Genomic DNA, 23,714 nt, shown 5'->3' on the forward strand with positions numbered 1-23,714 from the left:
TGGCTTAGGTGTCGATGTCTTTGGCCAGAATTTCCTAGGTAAGGGAAGCTAGGGTCTTTAGTACTTTCCGTAAATCTATCTATTTCAGCCACGTTTCTTGTCTTGTATGGATTGTATGCTACTATGAATGTGTGGACTGCCTGGTATGTGTTTTGGGTATGAAGGTATGGCTGCTGCAGGTACGAACAATGGCAAGAACTGATAATCTCACCCAAGCGAGCTTGTCTCGCCTAGACGAGACTGGCAGAGGCTCGCCTAGGTGCTTTGCGCGAGTTGTTGCTTAAACGACCAAGCTTCGTTTTGAGCGAGAGAATGCCTCGCTCAAGCGAGGAGATCTCGCCTAAGCGAGCAAGTGCAAAGGGCCAATGTTCCTGTTTGTCGAGCTCTCGCCTAGGCAAAAGGAGCTCGCCTGAGCGAGAGTCCTTCTCGCCTGAGTGAGACCTTTTTGCTTGAGCGAGAAGCTGGACGAGAATGCGTCTTGTCCTGTTGTTTTTCTATTCTCAAATGTTGGCTATATGTTTGTATTGATCCTACTTTTAAAGTATGAATTGGGTGATTATGTATTAGTGAGATGATATATGATATGTGATGGATGAGTTTAACATGATTTGGGCATGTTGCATGTATGGATTGATTCATGGATTGAGAATGATGAGTTTGATATGGTTTTGACATGGAATATGAATGAAGGTTGGTTATAAAGGTTGGCATGAGATTGATATGAATAATAAGTATTTACTTGGTTGGTGGAACATGATTTGTTTGTGGTTAGGATGTAATTTCACGATAGTTTCATGGTAGTGCCTCATTGGTTAGGGCGTAATTCCATGAGCCTCTACGTGAGATCTCAAGGTGGTGCCTCAGTTGGTCGGGACGTAATTCCATGACCCCTGTTAGTGGGAGTTCATGGTGGTGCCCCATCTATATAATTTAGTAAGGATTCAAGGTAAGGATGCATCCTAACACTCTAAAGAGTTAGTTAGTCTCACATAGAGCGTACTGACTCTAGTGGTGAGGGTAGTAGGAGGCCTAAAACTCATTAAGGGCTAACCTTGTGTATTATTTGGCCTTTGGGCTTTATTTTAGAACAATGTCGTTACTTTATTATACCTTGTTATTGACATTGTGGTGTGCCTAGTTTCTCTTTTGTTTTCTTTTGAACAATTGTATGGAGTAATGTTTATACTCGAGGATCATGCTATTCTATTATTCTGTTTGACTTAATTAGGGTTATTAATTAAATGGGGTGTTACATTTATAATGAGTATGAATTGGTAATGAATTTTGTTGTGTCCTGGTAATGGAAATAAATGAATAAAAGACTACGAATTTTGTGTGGTATAATCGAAGAATAATGAAAGAACCTAAATAATTTTAAATGTGCATAATACCTATATGTCTTTTGAGAAAGTAATTCTCGTTTGATTAAATTTGAAAGTTTTGTTTTATCAATTATCACATTGGACCCCCAATCAATAGAATAAATTTGCAAATGATGAATCTACAATTGAAGAACAATATATGTAAACATGATGTACAATATAGTTATACTGATATATGTAAACATGGCATGTATTATTGTAGAAATGAATTAATTTGATTACCTTGTTGTCACTTGGCCTGACCAATGAGAGTGAATGTTCATCCTTCCAAGTGTTCCATTGGTTTACAAATTATGTGTTCTACAAAGAAAATGTCAACTATTGCAAGATTGGAAAGTAAAGTTTAAAAACTTCACATATTGGATAATACCTCTTTTGGTAGGAAATTGTGGAAATGACTTACATGTATTTCTTCATTGAACTATAAGGTGTCCTTAGATATTATTGTATTTACAATGTATCAAATAAATATGATGATTTTTACTATCATAGTTATAAAAAGAAGTATAATTAATTAGAATATGAAGATATACACATTTTATATGACACAAATGAAAAAGAAAACAAACAATTCCTAGTTTTGAGATAACAAAAGTTCCTTATAAATAACATTCTTGGTAAAAATGCCATGTTGTCCTTCTAAGTCTCGCTCTTTAGTAAGGATTTTTGTGGAAGTTTGAGAAACACCTCTTAATAATGCAACATATAACTAACCATGGCTGAAAACATGTCGTGGAAGGTAACTTCCAACAGTAGGTATAGTTTGTCCTTGTGATTTATTTATAGTAATTTTAAAACTCAATCTCATAGGGAATTGTTTCCTAATAAGCACAAAGGGAAGACATGCACTCTTTGGTGTTTTATATTTAATTCTTGGTAAGAAAGCTTTCTTTTCTGCATGGTGACCTGTCAATATTTCAACATCTAACATGTTCATGTAGAACCCATAACATAGTAATCTTCTCCCAATACATAACCCATATTTAGGGTCTATGTTTCGCAACAACATTAATGGGGATCCTTTTTTAACTTTTAAGTTATGTGGTGGCAAACCTCCTAGAGAAAAAGTGTGCAAGTACTCTTGTTGGTATAAATGATATGTGTCTCCTTCAACCTCAGCAAATGACAAGAAATTACGTTCTTCTCCTGGAAATAGATCGATAATTATGTCATTAAGTTATTCTACATATTCATTTTTTGGAGTTAGTATGGCTAGTGTAGCCATATAAGATGCATCCCATGTATGAAATTGTAATCGAGGAAAAGTTTGGTGTATGAGGTGTTGTATTGAGGTTTCTCCTTCCCATGATATTGCTAGTTCTTAGGGTATTTTTACCATATCATCAACATGTGTTGGTTCAATACCATTTCCGATGTGCATGAGATATTCTAATGATTGCATGTTTTGTTGTAAATGTAATATATATGTGTTACTCCATAAATGAGAGTTAATAATACAAACAGAAATCATTTGTGCTTTTGTACCTTTTTGAACAACTGGCAATACCTAATGAAAATCACCTCCTAATATGATCACTTTCCCCCCAACATCAAAATCTAGAATGTCCTTTAATGACCATTCTAGTGCCTCCAAAACATTTGTTAATCATGGGTGCTTCATCCCAAATGATTGCATTTGCTTTTGTTATTAGCTTTCCAAGATCTGATTTGATTACTTATCGAACAAAAGGAACCAGCCTTGACATTGATAGGTGTCTTAAATCGAGAATGTGCAGTTCTACCACTCGGTAATAATGTTGCTACTATACTCGAGGAGGATGTAGCTAAAATAATCTGACCCTTACTCCTACAATGTGCAATTAATGTATGGTAAAAGAATGTTTTACTGGTTCCTCCTGGCAATACCTGACTTTGAATATAGTTGATTACATCTAAAATGGTATTGAAGGCAATGAATTGGGCATGATTCAATCTGTGTACATTGTCAACATCTTCATTAGGTATCTATATTGATAATTCTTGGTACTAAAGTAGTTTCCAATGCATCATAAGTTAAAGTTGGCAAATAAAAATCCGTGATTATTTTACCATATTGAATTAAAAGGTCATTTAAATCCCTCAATAACATAGGAATAAAGTTCTTACTGACAGAAGTGTTGGTTGAAGTATAATCTTCAAGCATAAAGGTATGGAATTGATTCCAAAGGCTTCTAACATCAGTTGGTTACAAAAAAATAATATGGTCACAAATAGTCTTCGTAAAGCATATGAAATTTGTAAAGTTGATGCTTCAACTAAGCATTCATGAATACTATTATCACTTTCTAAAAATTCCCATTTCTCAACTGCCTTTTTAAATGTGTGAAATATATGTTTCATTTGGTGATAATAGGCATTCCCAACTGGTGGTCCTTTTACGTGAGAAAGCAAAATATGCAAGAACTTATCTCCTTCAGAAGGAGATACAGTATAAATTCGACCAATAACTTTCTTGTTTGACCTTCTTGGGTACCATTCCTTTTGTCTGTTATTTCAACAATAATGCTTTGGAATTTCTATGTACAAAAATGTTCTAGATTATGGATCTCTTTCATTGGTACAAAAATGTTCTAGATTATGGATCTCTTTCATGACTATATTTGAAAAAATAAAAGTAGTTGAAAACTGAAAATTAAAAATTTAAAACGGAAAACTATAATGAATTTCAATTCAAAAAATTGATATATTTAATTATACATAAAACAAATCAAAACAGAGGAACAATGAAAATAGATCGTGCTACGTTGCTTATTATGTTGAAATGAAAACAGAGACTATATAACACACAAAAATAAAACACATAGCAGTGTCTGCCTTTATTTCATAATATGCATATCTTTTTTTTAAGAAAAATACTTATGAGATATTATATCTTTAAAGGGAAAAGAATTGACAAAAAGTAACAGGAAAACAAATACAATAAACGCCTCAAGTGAAGCGGAGGAAACACAATGTGAGGAGTGATAAACAGGATAAAGTAAACATGAACTTCTTAACTATAAGTTATACTCTAAAAAAAACAAAGGAAAGGATGGAAAAAAATGAATTTCAATGAAGGACACAGATTAATTCCATAACTAAAGGGATCCTGCAGTTCTCAAAGAAGATAAAAGGCTTATCAGAAGTCATTCTACAACTTTCTTTATGAATCTAATGACCAAATTTTTCTTTAGCCTAGGTTTTGTTTCCAAGTAATTTGATTCACCACATATAAGATAGAGTCTTGTGTTCTTTACCACCAATCCATGACCAAACGTCACAAAAATCTCCACCTTGTCTCCAGATCGAAGGTTTGATTTTATACCTTCCCAATCTATATCATTAAAGCAAATTATTGTGCCATGCATGTGTACATGCAATGTGCACTTTGTGTAATTAACAATTAAGACACTTCTAAGACCTTCGGTTGCCACAATTTCAGGGATTGATAAATAAATAACACACAAAATCATTCCCTTCACGTCATGATGTGGTGGCATAGTGAAAGAAACAGAATCTCCTTCACCGATATAGGCTAACCAATAAGAATGGTTGTCACACTGAAGAGAGGCATCACAACACTCACCGCCTGCCAATACCTGTACCATGAGATAAAAAGCTTAGTCATATTGGTCTAATTTTGCTATCCAAATTGTCTCCACCAATCATACTTGTAGTTAATAATTGCAAAATGTAATACACAATTAAAAAATGTCAAGAGTAATAAATTTAAATAAATTTGGTTAGTAGTTTCTTGCGTATACATCACCTTCTCGTCGTTAGGGATTTAGAATCCATTTCTGTTTTCGACTCTTTCAGTTTATACAATCATTGAGTATAAAACAATTATGAAATTAGTCAAGCAAGAAAGAAGAAATCAATTTCCTAGTACTTAGTCAAAGCATAATCATTTCGTTATTTGACTATTAAAATCAGATACTTTTCGACGAAGTTGTTTAGTTGCAGAAGCAAAGGGTGCTAAAAGTATAACATTATAGTTTCTATTAGATACTTTAATAGGATTACTTTACGTTCTCTTAATTAATAGCTAAAATGACGGTGAAGGTAATAAACAAAGGAAAAGCTAGAGAAGAACCTCAGATATGTTATCACTAACAACATTGAAGAATTCATGGTATGCTCCAACACCAATCAAAGAACACCTGAACTGCTGCATTGAAATTCCTGATTCTGTAATATTTGAAAAATATTCGACCAGAATGTTTTGTACTTGCTTAGATAGTTGAAACTCAGTGTCACATTGTACCAAAACACTTCGAAGATTTGTCAAGCTACCAAGCAATGGCACAATATCATCCCAGCTATTATCTATATCCATGCACAATGAATGAACATAAGATATGGGATTTATTATATGCGACATCCAAGACCGAATAATGATTGAAGGAAAAAGATTACATGATAATCTCTCAAATCCTCGTAGGGATATATATCCAATGGCTTTTGAACTTACAATTGAAAAAGGCACTTGTTTCGCAGCTGTATTTTCAGCGATTAGAGTTATCAAGGATTTCATTCGCAGTATATCTTTTTCCATTCGGCAAATCTTCGAACACCCAGAGAGAATAAGAGTTCTTAGAGATTTCAACTTATATATCTCTCGGGGTAGATTGCTTAGACATTGACAGTCCTTCAAATTAAGCAGTATAAGATAACAGAGATCTCCAATAGATGAGTGTACTATGCGCAATCTGGGACAATCTTTTAGAATGAGCTGTTCAAGACTTGGTAGTCTCGAAAAGTCAGGTGTTTCTGTCAAGTACATGGAATGACTAAGGTTAAGGACTTTTAGCGATCTCAAAACCTACACCAAGAAAGTTGTTCTTGATAAATATTAAAGACGAAAATATAAAGAATGAGATAGTAGCAAGTCACTATTTTATTTTTTAATTAAGCTTTGTGTTTTAAGGAAAGATGGCTCGTAATAAAACCTGGGGTTCTTCCCAGAAGAATCGAAGAAGACTGTGTTTTAGATCAATAGCTATTGCATCTTGCACATTAAAGCCGTTAGGTAAGTATTGTGAAGAAAACCCATGCAGAGTTATCCATCTCAATTTCGGAGGAAGGTACTCAGAATTTAGAGCATCTTTGGTCTGTCTTGATATTTCTCTTCTGGTTGAAAGCAATTTCACAGGCAATACCTCAAAGGATTTTCTCCCCTGTGATTTAAAGACCAAAGAAAAACAGTGTATTGGGCGCATGAAATTAAACACTTTCAAAAGAAGTTTCAAACCAAATACAAAGAATGTTCTTACCGAATTTACTTTCAGTGCATATTCTACGTCCACATCAAACAACAGTTGACTATTCTTCAAACGTTTCTCTCCGGAAATTTCACGAAAAAATCCTATTCCCATTTCTTGTAGCAAAGGATGCATTCCAAATTTGTTATTGCTTTTAACTTTAATGAGGTTACGCTCCATGAGAACTCTTATTCCAGTATCAGCATCTACTATATAGCCATGTTGAGTTCTTATTTCATTATCAGCGTCTACTCCAGAGCCATTTAGGATCTTCGTAGCATATGCTCTGTCCTTACCAACAAAGTAACAACATACATCAAGGAATAAATCCTTTTCCATTTGACTGTGTAAACGGTCCAAGCTTATTTTCAATTTTAGTTGAACATCATCCATGGGAATTTCCTCTAATTCAAACAATACAGTTTGCCATTCCTCTTCCGTACTTTCAAATAAAGTACTTCCAATGACTTCAAGAGCCAGAGGTAGTCCTCCACAGTGGGTAACTATTGCTTTTGCAAGGTCATGGTATTCTTCTTTTGGTTTTGCTTCTCTAAATGCGTGCCAACTAAGAAGCTCAAGGGATTCATTTTCATTCAATAGATTCATCTCAAAAACAAAATCAACTTGATGTTTTCTCAGTAAGTGTCTGTCTCTTGTTGTGATGATTATTACAGTTCCTTCACTTAACCATGAACGACTGTTCCTTAGATCTAATAATGGAAGATAGTCATCCATATCGTCAAGTACAATGAGCACCCTCTTCCGAAAAAGTCTTTCTCGAATCATACTTCTCCCCATCTCAACGCTGTGTATCTCTACCTTTGTTTTTAGGACATCTGAAAGAAGTTGTTGCTGTAAATGAATACGCCCTCTTGGTTTACTAACTTGTGCAATATCTTCAATGAAACTTTTCTGCATGAATGTACCATGAATTTGATGGTAGATGGCTTTGGCAAGGGTGGTTTTACCCGATCCTCCCATTCCACATACCCCTATTGTACAAACATCCATGGACTTATTGTTTATAGCTTGAAGTAGTAATTCCACTGGGTCTTGTAATCCAACTGGGAATTTGGTAGCAGACAAAGCTGATAAATTAAGAACGCTCTTGACTATTTTGTCCACCAGTTCAGCATCACTCCTTCAAGTTAAATAGAAGTCATGTATTAACAAAGTTAAATCACTATCCTTAAATATGGTTGAGTGAGTGATTTACCTGTGATTGCTCTCATCCCATCCAAAGAAATTTGCAGCTTTGGTGAGTGCGTGGCTCCAACTGGACAAGCCATGCTCCAGTTCGTGTTCTGAAAATGTTTGTTGTGCAGTTGTTTTGAAGGCCATTCCAAAATCACCCTGCTGAATACGTACATGAGATGGCTGAATTTCATAATATACAGGCAGAACATGTCGGCAATAAGTTTGGTGCCATTGAATGATTTGTTGAAGCTGATGAAGACACCAAGCAGATTGAGAATATGTTTTGGTGAAAACAACTATTACTACTCGACACAGATTGAGAATAGGTTGTTGGATATGCGTTGACTTCACTGCATTTTCGTAATGAAGGAGAGTGGTGAGTCCAACAGCAGAGAGAGCAGAATCGAGATGAGAAACAAATTTCCTGCGGATGTCGTCTCCATTGAAGCTGATGAGCACATCGTACTTGCGTGGGAGTTTGGATGATGAAGTTGCGAATTCCATGGAAGGAATTGATGAGAGGTAATGGAATAGTTAGAAGAGAAAGCAATAATAATGAAACACTGTGAAAGCGATTCAAAATACTTTTTTAATTATCGTGGAAGCGTGTTAAGACCATCGCAGAACCTGTTTTACTACGAACCAACAACCACTTTGAAACACAAAATAATATATTACGCTAATCACTATGAAATATTATCTATTTTATTTAAAATTACATATTAACTTGACTTTTATTTTAAAAATATTGAGTCTCTTTTTATAGTATGCTAATATCGCTTTAAATAACATGATCATCTCTCACAATACACAATACACATATATTTCAGAAAGAGGTTATTTTTATAATAAAAAAAAAGTAGAAAGTAAGAATGCAGTTTTGGATTCCCAGTTACCTATGCTTTTCCCTAACATTTATTTTTATTTTGATCTCTGAACTTTTATTTTTATCTTTTCATCGCTGTACTTTGAAAAAATGTTTCTAATTTCTGTTGAAACTGTTGAAGTGACTGACCATGACAACAAACTAATGTGGTTTGATTTAAAATCAAAATTGACATACATAAACAAAGTATTATATTTTCAAAAACTAAAATAAAAAGGAAATGCATGGACTAAAACCTTTATTAGTTATTTTTTTCTTTTATCAACAACAAAATAAACATTTTACTAATCGCACAAATACATCTTTTGATTTATATAGAGGTGTCAAAATGGGTTGGAACCCGCGAGCCAACCCGGCTCACTACGGGTTTGGATCGGGTTGGGTTGAATTTCTTTTACAAATTTCAATACGGGTTGATTTTTGAGCTGACTCATTTAGAATCCGGCTCACCAACCCGCAGATAAAAGGGTCACACAAGTGTTTTTTATTAAGTTGGCTTTACATTTGGGTCATGTTAGGTTATTTTTTTTAGCCAACGCATAAATAACTTATTTTTTTTATTTTGGTTTGTATTTAGATTGTATTAAAGTTTATTTAAAATTTAATTAGAATTATAATTTAGTTTTGACTAAAAATAAAATAAAAATATTGTATTTTTTTTAATTAAGTGAACCCGTTAGCCAACCCGTTTAACTCGCTAACCCGTGGTTGGCCGAGGACGGATTCAAATTTTTTTGGCTCGTTAAAGAGTGAGTCGGGTTGGGTTGGCTCAATAAATCATCAACCCGTGGTGGATCGAACCAGGTCAGGTCGGATTACCCATTTTGACAACTCTAGATTTATATATCCTGCCAAAGTATCTTTCCCCGAACTCCCATCCTCCCTTATACATCATATGTGAGTCACGTTTTTTTATTCTGCAAAAAAGTCATTTGTTCCACCTGTTTTATTTGCCAAACTCCGGGCGGCTAAATATATTATGCATAAGATGTATGTATAAACTTTACATTAAACACCATGAAGTACAAATACATATTATAAAAGTCTCTCCCCTTTTTTTCATTGGTCATTGGTCAGGCTACGCTACTACCTTACTCAAGTACTTTCCATTATGTTGTTCTTATTTTGTTTATGCCCATAGTAGTTTTATGGCCTTCTTCAAAAGATGATTGGATTAAATTTGTTTTAATCCCTTAACTTTTAATGAAAAATGGAATTTGTTCATTTTTGAAATTTTGAACCAATTTAGTACTCTATTTTTAGAAATGTATGAATTTAGATCTTTTAACGAAATTTTGTTAAGTTTAATTGATATTTCAAATGTGTTTCTCAAGCATTTCTCAATTAACATTGAAGAAAAATATGTCAAACGGTGTTAATAACTCAATTGTTATCATGAAATGCATTTGAAATGACTTCGTTCGAAATTTGTCAGAATTCAATCGAGTTAGTCCTGGCCGAATTCGACCCAATATGTCACGACCAAAATTTGTCGAATTCTGCTGAGTCTGGTTCAACCGAGATTTTACCAAATTCAATAAAGTCGAGCTTGATAGAAATTCGGTCAAATTTGACCAAGTCAACCTTCACCGAAATGTGGTAGATTTTGACCGAATGCACAACAAACCTTTGGCAGTTAATAGAGGTTCTAAAACCCTTAGTTTCTTAAATCCATTATTGGGGTTATATTAACCTGGAGTAAATTATCCCTATTAAATATGAATATTTTGTAGTGAGTTGTTGCCGTAGAGGAACTCGTCCATTATCAATGCAACTTGAGATGAGGAAATATTGACCTTTCCCAAGGACTTTTGCATTTTCAATGTTTCTTGCATCACCATTTTCTTATGACTTTGGAGAATACAAGTAGTAAGAATTGTTGATAGCAACATAGTGAGGACAATTCAATAATTTAAACAAACTCACCACTAAAGTTGTTGATATGACCCATGGCTAACAAGTCAGTCTAATGAGACGGGCTGATCTAAATCGAAGGTCCAAACGGGTCAGCCTAGGCTAATGGCGAATAGGTCAGGTGATGCTCGAGACGATGTTAACTTGGGCTGAAGGTCGAGACGGGCCTTGCTAGGCCAAAGGTCGACACAAACCATTTTTTCCAAAGATGGGCCAGGTCAAGCTGAGGATGGAGATAAGTTGGCTTAGGCCAAGGGTCGAGATGACATGGGAAGAATCAAAGGTCGAGACAGGTCGCTTCAAGTTCAAGTTTAAGATAGGTTGGTCGAGCCGAAGTTCGTGACGGGTCAGTCAAGAGCAAGGTTGAGAAAGGGTGACCCACAATGAAAGTCAAGACGGGTAAACTCTGGTCGAAGGTTGGTTCGAGTTAAAGTTTTAGTTTTCATACTAAATGTTGCTTATATATCCAATATAATTTAAAAAATTAATATTTTTTATGTTTAAAAGGAAGCCCATATACTGACATTGTCCCATAATGTTATTGTGGGCATTTTTCGTGGTGGACTTTTCCAATGGGGTGTTTTTTTTGGCCTTTATGTGACTCAGGGTCAAGCCTATGGAGTGATCTAAATTGACATCTCTATATCTTATTTTGTTGTTATCATTCGACCTTTACATTGTCTTCTCATACTATTAGTTTATTTGTTGTGATTATTTCCTTACATTCCTTGGAACGATTCTCATAAACTCACATCTTTTTGAAGAAATATAAAGTTGTTTTAGCGTCACACTTGTCATGCTAATTTCAATTTCCCCCCTAATTCATTGTCTTCCATTGCACGAACTCCCTAAATTTATAAAGCATATATAATAGGTCCAAATTTAAAATTACTATTTACACATATTTTACAATTTAAAGAAAAATACAATTGAAGTAAATTTTAAAATTACAATTCAAATTAAATTAAGTTTAAAACATTATTACCATTATTTAGTTATGGATGATGTAAGTCTTTCAGTCATTATATATATATATATATATATATATATATATATATGATTTATTTATCTATTTACTTATATGAAATCAATTTTGTGTTTATACACACCCCAACTCACTCATGAAGGCAACAAGTTTATTGACACCTAAGCATATGTGACCAAATGATTTCAACGAGGAAAATAATTTTATTTTTTCCTTTATGGTTGGGTTTATATGACATTAGTGTTATACATATAAGGCCTTTGACACCACTTTTAACTCCAAAAACTTAAGACAATGATGTTATGGGTCTTTATTCTTATATAGTGTTTAACTTTTGTCCATTCTGTCCAATGTGGAACTTTGACTCACACTTGGACTATTCACAACACTTATGTTGTTGGGTAAGTCATCTTTGTTAACTTGTGAATATAATGTCATTTTAACACATAGCAATGAATTTAGTTTCTTCTCAGCCGTCATCGGTAGCTACTTGTGGTTTCCTGAGGGAGAACCTTGCGGTGTGGTTTTTCTCCTTGCACCGCCCTCCCCCAACCATCTTAGACAAGTGAAAGATTGGTAAGAACCTCAATGTCAATCTTATAAATATTCTTTGTTATATAAAAGTATATTAACACATTCCCTTTATCATAGTTCAATTGTTGAACATAACATGTTGTTTGATAACATGTTGTTTGACTAAATCCACGTATTTCGAAAGATGAAGGACTAAATTGGTCCAAAGTTTCAAAATGGACTAATTTCAAAATTCACAAAAAGTTAAGGGACCAAAAATATATTTAACCCTTAGAATTTTCATTAGCTCTTAAATTTGCGTTTCAATAAGACCCAAGTTAGGGTTTATTGTTCTATTTTGTACATGGCTTGCTAAATTCGTATATTGACTCCTTGATGAAAAATGCAATGAAGCTTTGAGATTGTTTTTGTGAAATTTGCCATGTCTTTATGTTGAATTCGTGGAATGTATTTGGTTCATCTGTTTATGCTTAATTTACATATTAATTGCATATGTTTGGGTTGGGTTATATTCATGCTTAATGTATGTAGCTTGACTATCACAAATTCATGGATGTATGTATTGCTTAATTGTATAATGAAATTGGATTATATTTTTCGCTTAGTAAGTTATTGTCTAGTGGATTGAGAGTAGGCAGAGGTGTTAATTTGGTGGCCTGTGATAAGTGAAATTGTATTTGAATCAAGGAAGTCAGTACGTTTTAATCATTATTGCATTTCATTTAATTTGTTGTAAGAATTTTAATATGCCAACCCCCTCCTTTGTGTTGAATGGCAATCTGGAAAGCTTTGAATGATAGGTTGGTCACTGGGAGACGACCTTGGTTTAACTACTGAGTATTACATTTACATGTTCTATTTGGTCAGGTATGACCTCGATCACACACATAAGTAAATAAACCTTGAATGAGTAAAAGTTTGAAAATTTACCTCTTCTTAATATTGTTAAAATTGAACCTAATATTTTATTTTGCATAGTCAATCTCTTCATAAATGAAACTCATTGCTGGTTTGACATCTGAGTCCACCAATCTTAAGACTACCATAATAGGGGCAACAAATTTCAAGCATGTGGAGACATTCTTCCAAAACCGGTTGTCTAGTACAATGTGTTTTACTCTTCTCCCCTCTTATGAAGTTCCAAACTTGTTTGTCTTCCACTCCTAGGAGCTAAACATGGTCAACAATGATGCCTTCAATTCATTAAGACAGGCAAGAGTAAAGAAAGTTGTGCAAATCTAGTCACACCCGGTTTTATAAAGTCTCTACCTTTAATGAACTTTCTTAACAATGAAATAAACATTGTTCTTCCACAAATGTATATGGTAATCTTTCTTCCCTTCTTGATTGTTGATTCATGGACCTTCAATTTCTTTTCAAAATCTTTAAAGATCAAATCAATTCAATGTGCAGCACATGGAGTCCAATACAATTGTTCCCTTTTTTACATCAACAAATCTCCAACTGCTTTGAAATTTATAGCATTATTAGTAACAACTTGAACTACATTTTCTGCTGCAATAAACTCAAAAACGTCATCTAACATATTGAATACTTTATCAGTTGTTTTTTAAGTGTCTAAGATGTCAAGTGAATAAAGAAAAATTGTTCCTTTAAGACTATTCACGAAAAAGTTGGAAATATAACATCTTTTTTTTCCGTCCAACCATCAGACATAATGGTACAACCACTTCTCTTCTAGTCACCCTTAAAATCTTCAAGAATTAAATATCTTTTGTTCACAACTTGCTTCAAGAGCTTCTCTATAGTATCATGATAAGATGGTGGTTTGTAGCCAACTCCATATTTACCAATCAGTTCACACATATTTGCAAATGAATAGTAGTGTAAAAGACTTCAACTACTGGAGCATCAACTTCATCTTTGTATCATTTTATCATCATCTAATTTATAATTGCTTGACTTCCCCCATACTAATAGTGGCAGCTGATTGTTTTCTTTTAAAACCAAATCGCATATGTCCTCTTTCCACACTCTCCCTTTCTTCATCATCTTCATCAACGATATTCAACTTTTTTCTCTTTAATTTTGCTTGCTTAGCATCTACAACTATCTTTATCTCCAAATTTTTATTTTTTTTCAAAATAGAGACACTTCAAAATCCTCCCTAATTTTAGCAAGATGAGGTTTGAAGCTAAATATTCATTCACTCACAATAGTTCCATTTAACTTTTGTACCATTGCCGTTAATATAGAACCCGAGTTTCCATCCAATACGATACCGGTTTCCGGAGATTTTTAATTCTATTATTAATGAGGATGCACTTGGATTAGTATCATTTTTTATTTTCTTTAAATTTAGATATCATTTGCATATTTATTATTCTCATATAATCTACCAAGTTATATACAATATTTTTCTCGACATAGTAGGACCAATTAAAAAATTTAAGAAAAAAAAGGGTGAGGTGGGAGGAAAACAATATATACGAAAGCTTTTGCTTTAAGTTCATGTAGAGCCTGAAGATGCAATACTTTTGTTTTAATTTATGTAATATGTCAATATAGATTTTAAATTCAATCACATTAGTCTGATGTTAATTTATGTTTGTCACTTCAGCAGTTTTGTAACAAAGAATAGCTGCGAAAACTAAAACCAAAATTTTTAAAACTACTGTGACGAAAAAAATTAAGAATAAATCACATGCATAAAGGTACAAACACATAAAGTTAGGGGAAAAATGTTTAATCGTAAATAGGGTTTAATATAATAGAGATGACAAGCGCAATGGCTACAAGTCAAAGATGTATCGTAAAAATATCATTAATTATTGCTTTGGTCTCATCGTAAGTAATTGTCAGCCAAAGTTATGATTAAATTATTAAATTAAGAATTGTTAAAATTTTTGGAATTAGATATTGTTATAAGTGTAATATTTTTTTCTTAACGTCTTAACGCGCTTACAGGAATACAAAGAATAATATTAATCTTCTGCCTATACATTGAATGGTTTGGTGTCTGCACAGATCATTTATCTGAACTTCCATGGAATCAGCGTCTTCATCTTTCCAACACCAACGGATGTACGATGTGCTCATCAACTTTGCTGGAGAAGACATCCAAAGGAAATTTGTTTCTCATCTCGACTCTGTCCTCACTTCTGTTGGAATCTCCACTTTCCTTCACCACCAGAATGCAGTGAAGGAAATGTATACCGAAGAACCTATCCTGAATATGTGTCAGGTAGTAATAGTTGTTTTCACCAAAACCTATTCTCAATCTGCCTGGTGTCTTCATCAACTTCAACAAATCATTCAGTGGCACGAAACCTATCGTCGACATGTTCTGCCTGTATACTACGAAATTCAGCCATCTGATGTACGTCTTCAGAAAGGTGATTTTGGAAAAGCCTTCACAGAAACTGCTCACCAAACGTTCTCAGGAAAACAACTGGAGCATGGCATGTCCAGGTGGAGATACGCACTCACCAAAGCTGCAAATTTCTTTGGATGGGATGAGAGCAATCACAGGTAAATCACTCACTCACTCAACCAGATTTTAACCTTGAACTTTAATTAGTTTGGGTAATACATGACTTCTTCTATAATTGCTATTGTACTTGAAGGAGTGATGCAGAACTAGTGGACGCAATTGTTAAGAGCGTTCTTAATTTATCAGTTTTGTCTGCTACTAATTTTCCAGTTGGATTACAGTCCCACGTGGAAGATGTGATTCGAACTATAAAAAATAAATCCACGGAAGTTTGTACGATAGGGATATGTGGAATGGAAGGATCTGGTAAAACCACCATTGCCAAAGCCATCTACAACCATATTCATGGCACATTCAAGGAAAAAAGTTTCATTGAAGATATTGCGCGAGTTAGTCGAACCAAAGGGTATGCTCATTTACAAGGACAACTTCTGTCGGATATCCTTAAATCAAAGGTGGAGATACATAGCGTTGAGATGGGAAGACGTATGCTTCAGCAAAGGCTTCTTGGTAAAAGGGTGTTGATTGTACTTGACAATATAGATGAGAAAGCTCCATTATTAGATCTTTGGAGAAATCATGCATGGTTCAATAAAGGAACTGTAATAATAATTACAACAGCACATGAACACCTACTAAGGACGAGGATAGCTCAAGATGATTCTATTTTTCGGATAAACGTAATGAACGAAAATGAGTCGCTTGAGCTTCTTAGCTGGCACGCATTTAGAGAAGCAAAACCAAAAGCAGAATACGACGACCTTGCAAAGGAAGTAGTTGCTTATTGTGGAGGACTACCTCTGGCTCTTGAAGTCATTGGAAGTAGTTTATTTGAAAGGACGAAAGAAGAATGGAGGTGGAAAGTGTCACTATTAGAGAAAATTCCCATGTATGATGTTCAAAAGAAATTGAAAACAAGCTTTGGAGGTTTACATAATCTAATGGAAATTGATTTATTTCTTGACGTATGTTGTTCCTTTGTTGGTAAGGACAGAGCCTATGTTACGAAGATTCTAAAGAGCTGTGGAGTAGATGCTGATAATGGAATAAGATTTCTCATAGATCGTAACCTCATCAAAGCTAAAAGGAACAACAAACTTACAATGCATCCTTTGTTACAAGACATGGGAAGAGAAATTGTTCATAAATTTATACAAGAGGAAGTTTGGATGAAGAGTCCACGGTTTGATCATTCATATGTATTGACAAATAATACAGTAAGAATATTCTTTATATATGGTTTTGAACTTCTGTTGGTAGCGTTTGCTTTCTCATGTTCAATGCATTTGCTTTTCTTTTCTCTTTAAAATGACAGGGGAAGAAATCCTCTAGGGAATTGCCTGTGAAACTTCTGTCATCCATAAGAGAACCATCAGGACTGCTGAAACTCGCTCAAAATTCTGAGTGTCGCTCTAAGAAATTGAGATGGATGAGTTTGCAAGGGTTTTCTTCAAAAAATCTATCTATCGACTTTGATCTGAATGATGCAATAGCAATTGATTTAAAACGCAGTCTTCTTCGACTCGTCTGGAAACAACCCCAGGTTTTTATTACTTTCCATTTTCAAGTGACCCTTTACTATTTCATCTCTAATATTTGTCAAATAAACTATCTTGCTTATCTTGCTGTAGTTTTTAATGTGGCTAAAAGTTCTTAATCTTAGTCACTCCAAGAATTTAACACAAACCCCTGACTTTATCGGACTACCACGTCTTGAACGTCTCATTCTCAAAGATTGTCCACGATTGCACGAACTGCACCATTCTATTGGATTTCTCAGAAATCTTATACTGCTAAATCTGAAGGACTGTACAGGTCTAAGATATCTCCCTAAGGAGATAAGGAAGTTGAAATCTTTAAAATCTCTCATTCTTTCTGGTTGTTTGAAGATTCTCCTATTGGAAAAAGATATGATGCAAATGAAATCCCTGATAACTCTAGTTGCTGAGAATAAACCTATGAAACAAGTGCCTTTTTCAATTGTAAACTCAGAAAGCATTGGATATATATCCCTACGTCGATTTGAGGGATTGTTACGTAATCTTTTTCCTTCTATCATTCGGTCTTGGATGTCGCCAACAATGAATCCCATATCTTATATTCATTCAATGTGCATGGATATCGATAATAGTTGGGATGATATTGAACCATTGCATGGCAGCCTCAAAAATCTTCGAAGTGTTTTGGTGCAATGTGACACCGAGTTCCAACTATCTAAACAAGTACAAAATATTCTGGTAGAATATTTTGCATCTATTATAGAACCAGAAATTTCAAAGCAACAACTCAGGTGTTCTTTGATTGGTGTCGGAGCATACGATGAATTCTTCAATGTTTTCAGCGATAACATACCTAAGGTTCTTCTTTAGCTTTACATTTTTTTATTACCTGCACCATCATTTTAGCTAATAATTAATAGAAACGACAATTCTAACCTTTTAGCACTATTCTGTTCAACTTATCCAAACCTATATGGTTTTATTTATCAATTAACTAAGTGATTATGCTTATACTATACAAGGAAATTGTTTTATTCTCAATCCCTAACCACAAAAATATATAATTAAAACATTGATAGAAAACATAGATAGATGCCTAAACTTTTTTATCTCATGGTCCAGGATTTGGCATACAGTGAGTGGTGTGATGTTTCTCTCCCAGTTGTCAATGAAACTTATTGGTTGGCCCATATGGGTGAGGGACATTCTGTTTCCTTCACAGTGCCCGAGAATCGTGTCATGAAGGGAATGGCTTTGTGTGTGTTTTATTTATCAACCTCTGAAATCGTGGCAGCTGAATGTCTTAGAAGTGTCTTAATTGTTAATTACACAAAGTGCACATTGCATATACACAACAATGACACAATCATATCCTTTAATGATATAGATTGGCAGGGTATAAAGTCTAATTTAGGATCTGGAGACAAGGTGGAGATTTTTCTGACTTTTGCTCATGGATTGCTTGTGAAGAACACAATTTTCTATTCTATATGCGCGGAATAAAATTACTTCAAAAAAGAGTCTAAACCAAAGGAAAAAAAATTCTCTCCTTAGATTCATAAAGAAAATTGTAATGTGACTTCTGCTATGTCATTTATCTTCTTTAAGAACCACGGGATCCTTTACTTATGTTCATTTTTTCCATTCTTTCCTTGTTTTTCTTGAGAGTATAGTTTATAGTTAAGAAATTCATGTTTATTTTAGCCCTGTTTCTCACTCCTCACATTGTGCTTCCTCGGCTTCACTGGAGCTTTTTATTGTACTTGTTTTTCTTTTTGTTACCCTTATAGACATATAAACATGTAATATATCATTAAGAAATCCACTTACAAAAAGAGGTGCAATATGAAATAAAGGCAGAAATATTGATATTTTGTTATGTGTTCTGTTTTCTATCTGGTAGGTAGTCTCTGTTTTCGTTTCAACATCACATCGTTTCAACATCACATGCAAACAGGTAACCGCATTCTTATATTTATAAGAAAAAATTATCAAAATTTAATAGTAAAAAAATTATTTTCCTTTTGAAATTCGGGCAATGAATTTGACTACTAAATTTAGTATTTGCTCTGATTTGATTTGTTTCATGTATTACTAATATATCACTTTTTTCAATTAACATTTACGAGTTTCATTATAGTTTTTAACTACTTTTTTTTTTCTTTCAATATAGTCACGATCTTATAAATTATTTGAATTTTGTTAAAAATGTTTTAAACTTGATTCTTGTAAATTAATATTCTTGATATGACCATATATAACCTTTTAAAAAATTCAATAAAAAAGTATAACTACTATTTATACTGTGGGTATTTAGATTCCCGTTGTAAAATTGACATATCGTGACTTAAAAGTTTGCATTTTTCAAATGTGAATTACATAGAATTCATTCACTATGATAAACAAAATTCTAAAAATATTTTCATTATATAATCTTCGTGCAATTCTTATATTGGTTATACTCTTAATGTGGAAATTAAGTTTTTTCGTTATAAAATATTTGGTTCATTGCTTCACAAAAAACAACACACCTTAAATGTCTCAGCAATTTGTATTATATATGTAAGCATAGACATAGATGCATAAAATGAACTTCGTAGATGGCACACGTTTAGAGAAGCAAAACCAAAAGCAGAATACAATGACCATGCAAAGAGGGTAGTTGCTTATTGTGGAGGACTACCTTTAACTACAACCACACAAATTCAATCAAAGTAAAGGATTTTATTAATCAATCAACCAAGTGATTATGCTTATACTAAGTACAAGGAAATTAATTTCCACATTTTTGCCTTACTATGATTGTTTTACTCCGAATGATAGAAGAAATATAAATAAATGCATTCTAAATCGCTAACCACATGATGGCGATATAAAACAACAAAACAAGCGATCAGATTTATTTAAATGGAAAAATATAAGTATTTATATATTCTTTTTTCTTTAATACATTAAGAAAATAAAAGCTATAACCGTAGTACAAAAATATTTAATTCTCTTCATTTTTGTTTGACCTTCGTCGAGGTTATTAGATATATGTGTGTTTAGTCTTTAGGAAAGAAAACTAATATTAATATATAATTAACTTTGATGAAACCGTTGAGAATTTTAAATTTACAAAGTAAAAAATAACGGGCAAAAGACTGTCTTAAAAGTTATTTGCCTATTAACGTAATACACAAGTAACAACAATTGCTAAACACCATATATATGTTCATTAATCATTAAAGAACTTCAAAAGAAAACTAACGAGATTATTAAAATTTCTGTTTATTTCTTATTATGACAAAACGAGATACACTTGTTATAGTGAACTGACTATTTATCCTATTTAAATTATAATTACCATTGTATGTTTTAATTATATATTACTTTATGTTATTTTTAATGAAAAAAATAGATAAATTAGATAAATGACTACTCTTTTTATCTCATGGTTGCACACTGATGGTCATTGGTTGGCCCACACGGGTGAGGGACATTCTGTTTCTTTTACTTTGTCTCAAGATCGTGAAATGAAAGCAATGACATTGCGTGTTGTTTATTTATAAAGATTAAAATACTTTTTTTATCCCAATTTTCATCAATTTTTGTTGTAAGTTCTAATTTTTGTTTTGTGTTAAAAAAGGTTTCAATTGTCGTCAATTTTGTTTAATTCGGTCCTTTTTTACTAATACCGTTTAAATATTTAACAGCCATGAATAGTGATCGCCACATGCACTTCGTGGTTTTTTTTAATTTTTCTAATTTCTTTTAATTATTTTTAATTTTTTAAATGTTCATATGTCAACCCAATAGCGTGTCACGTATCAAAGTCAATGTTCTATATTCAATTTGGTCCCTATATTTGTTATTTTTGTTCAATTTAGTCCCAATTTTGTTTAAAATTGACCAATTTTGTCCCTCTAAAAAATTGAAACCAAATTTAATTTTTATATCAAAGTTATAATGATGTGAATTTTAATATATTATATAAAAATAGTTAATGAAAAATATTTTAGAGCACTTGATTATGTTGAGAGGACTTGGGTTCAAGTTCTGTGTATGTCATTAGTATGTTTATTTAATTCTGTTTTATTTTGAAAATATATTGTGAATGCGGAAGCCTGATTTAAGCTCGTATGAATGGGTGAATTGACATGAATAATGTGATGGTTTGTTGGTCTGCATGTGTTTGATGGGTTGGAAGGATGTGGGTTTGAATCTTGGCTAAAGAAAGTAGACCCTTTATATTTTTATATTTTTGTTAAGTGATGGAAAAATCTAGAAACTGTAGAAATCCCCTGAGAAACTAGAGAGGTGTCAGTTTGGGTGCAGTAATCAAAAGTAATGACCATTAAACTCTGAATTTAAGTTAATTTCGTTTTATTATTTGTATTATTTATTTTGGGCTGAATTTGTGGGAGAGAGAGAAGATGGGGTGAGGAAACAAATGCTGAGAATTGATATCCAGAGAGGGAATTGGAGTGGAGGTAAGGAAGAATTCATTGAAAATTGGTTGAAGCTAGGAAACCAGGTTAGGGGAGCTAACTTGCTTGTCTTTGAAATTGTTGTGTGATTATTCATCTCTGTGATTATTTATCTGTGTGATGATACTTCCATGTTAGCGTCACATATGCATAATGTGGTTGTTGGATAGAAATCGCATGCCATGATGTGTTGGACTCATCTTCTGTCTCTATCTCTCAAGCATGAATTAATTTACCAGAAATATATGTTTTTCATTAATTTTGGGTATTTGATTGCACATGCTATTCTATTTGGCAACAACCGATATGCTTTTGAATCTATACAATTTCATAAATTCAAATACTGACTCATTGTTTTCTTCTCACTCGTAAAAGTAATGTTTATCTTTTTTTTTCCTTGTTACGTTACTCAACCTGGATAAGGATTATGTTAAAAAATAAATCAATCATGAATTTCATGTGAAGGACGAGAAAAACACTTTTATATGTTATATGAATTTGGAGTTTGGTGGGATTGTTTATTTGATTAAGGTTTGCAGTATTATTATATATATTATGTATAGCAAAGTTAAAAAGTCATGAATTTAGGGTTTTGATTGTAATGATTTCTCATGGATTTTAAATTGTTATAAGTTATTAGTTTATAGGAATGGTGAAAAGTTGGGGTTGTTGGGTTTCGGAGTGAAAAGAAAATTTATTTATATTTTTTTTTAGTGTTAGGTGTGGAACGCTGATGCATAATGACAGAGTGGGGCAGACGATGGGGGATTTTTCTCTAAGTTTTATTTTCATGCATTTTGTAATAAATTTGTGATGCTTTTCTCTATTACGAACGTGTAATAAAGATGGAGTAGTATGATCTAACACAATGAGATAAGTTTTAAATTTTTCTGGACTTGGGATCTTTATGTAATGTTTTAATTCCAAAAGAAATTTTATGATATATGCTTTATCTAGTAATATCCATCTAGGGTGTTACAGCAATCACTATTTATGACTGTTAATGATTTAAATGGAATTAGCAAAAGAGGACCCAATTAAATAAAATTGATGAAAATTGGGACCTATTTGAACACAAAACCAAAATTAGGATTTATTTGACAAAATTAGACAAAAATTGCGACAAAAAAGGTATTTTCACCATTTATAAACTCCTAAACTCAATGAACCCGAATTTACTACTGTTTTGATTGTTAATTACACAAAGTGCACATTGCATATACACAACAATGATACAACAATATCCTTTAATGTGGAAATTCTGTTTTTTTTTTTATATCATATTTGAGACATTGTTTCAGTCAAATAACAAATACTAAATATGCAATTTGTATCACCAATTTGGCAAGCATAGATATAGATGCGTAGAGAAGCAGAGACACATAGAACAGATAGCAGAGAGCACAGAGAGGAGGATTTTCCAAAAAATGTGTTGAGTGGTATAAACGCATATGCGTGAGACGTCAAAATTAGTGATTCTTTTTATTTCCTCTTTCATTGTTCTCGTTAATTTGTCAATTACTATAACTTTAACTTTAGGTTGTCACTTACATAATTTAGTGACAATTGTGAACTCTTTTTACACATTTATGCTTCGGTGGTAGTTGACAATATAAGAACAACATAAATAACAGTACTTGATTAAGGAAGTTGCGTAACATGACCAATGAAGATAAGGAGAGATACTTTTATAAGATGTATTTGTACTTTACGATATTTAATGTAAAGTTTATACATACCTCTTATGCATAATATGTTTAGCCGTCAGGAGTTTTCATATAAAAAACGTGGAACCTTACTCAATTGTAAATTAATAAAATTAAAATTATTGTATGTGATTGTTTTTTTCTCAAAAATGTAACATGTTAATAATTATTCAACTAAACTAATTATTTACTCTATATTAAAAATAAGTTGAGTTGTCTTGATGTTTTCCAAAACTGCATTTTAACTTTCTACGCTTTTTTTTTTTCATTATAAAAATAACCTCTTTCAGAAATATATTTGATGGGTTTATATGACATTAGTCTTAGTTATAGTAATTGAGAGATTATGATTTCATATGCTTATATGACATTAGTGTTACACTAAAGCATTTGATACCACTTTAACCCCAAAACCTTAATGAAATGGTGTTATAGGCCTTTGATC

At 32.9% G+C, this 23,714-nt stretch overlaps 2 protein-coding genes across 2 annotated transcripts; one reads left to right on the forward strand and one right to left on the reverse strand.

The window, feature by feature from the left end:
* Nucleotides 1-4,384: 4,384 nt before the first annotated feature.
* On the reverse strand, nucleotides 4,385-8,380 carry LOC114165880 (disease resistance protein RPV1-like). The gene is made up of 5 exons (XM_028050499.2): nucleotides 7,842-8,380; nucleotides 6,638-7,766; nucleotides 6,314-6,541; nucleotides 5,458-6,186; nucleotides 4,385-4,960 (listed from the first exon to the last, which is right to left on the reverse strand). Exons 1-5 carry the CDS (start codon nucleotides 8,324-8,326, stop codon nucleotides 4,508-4,510), a joined length of 3,024 nt encoding a protein of 1,007 aa, XP_027906300.1. The 5' UTR covers nucleotides 8,327-8,380; the 3' UTR covers nucleotides 4,385-4,507.
* Nucleotides 8,381-15,087: 6,707 nt separating this feature from the next.
* LOC114165807 (TMV resistance protein N-like) lies at nucleotides 15,088-18,963 on the forward strand. The gene is made up of 5 exons (XM_028050391.2): nucleotides 15,088-15,633; nucleotides 15,729-16,812; nucleotides 16,911-17,138; nucleotides 17,227-17,952; nucleotides 18,217-18,963. Exons 1-5 carry the CDS (start codon nucleotides 15,149-15,151, stop codon nucleotides 18,595-18,597), a joined length of 2,904 nt encoding a protein of 967 aa, XP_027906192.1. The 5' UTR covers nucleotides 15,088-15,148; the 3' UTR covers nucleotides 18,598-18,963.
* Nucleotides 18,964-23,714: the final 4,751 nt, after the last annotated feature.

This window comes from Vigna unguiculata, chromosome 10, assembly GCF_037176805.1.
Source record: "Vigna unguiculata cultivar grain cowpea cultivar isolate G323 ecotype 2 chromosome 10, ASM3717680v1, whole genome shotgun sequence".
Lineage (NCBI taxonomy): Eukaryota > Viridiplantae > Streptophyta > Magnoliopsida > Fabales > Fabaceae > Vigna > Vigna unguiculata.

What these genes read in the sequence shown, in the direction of transcription:
- LOC114165880 (XM_028050499.2), bottom strand. Translation starts at nt 8,326, where the DNA reads ATGGAATTCGCAACTTCATCATCCAAACTCCCACGCAAGTACGATGTG. An exon ending in ATGCACTGAAAGTAAATTCG is followed by an intron (nt 6,542 to 6,637) that starts GTAAGAACATTC and finishes TTTAAATCACAG; the next exon opens with GGGAGAAAATCCTTTGAGGT. An exon ending in TTAGTGATAACATATCTGAG is followed by an intron (nt 4,961 to 5,457) that starts GTTCTTCTCTAG and finishes CTCATGGTACAG; the next exon opens with GTATTGGCAGGCGGTGAGTG.
- LOC114165807 (XM_028050391.2), top strand. Translation starts at nt 15,149, where the DNA reads ATGGAATCAGCGTCTTCATCTTTCCAACACCAACGGATGTACGATGTG. An exon ending in TGGGATGAGAGCAATCACAG is followed by an intron (nt 15,634 to 15,728) that starts GTAAATCACTCA and finishes TTGTACTTGAAG; the next exon opens with GAGTGATGCAGAACTAGTGG. An exon ending in TCGTCTGGAAACAACCCCAG is followed by an intron (nt 17,139 to 17,226) that starts GTTTTTATTACT and finishes ATCTTGCTGTAG; the next exon opens with TTTTTAATGTGGCTAAAAGT.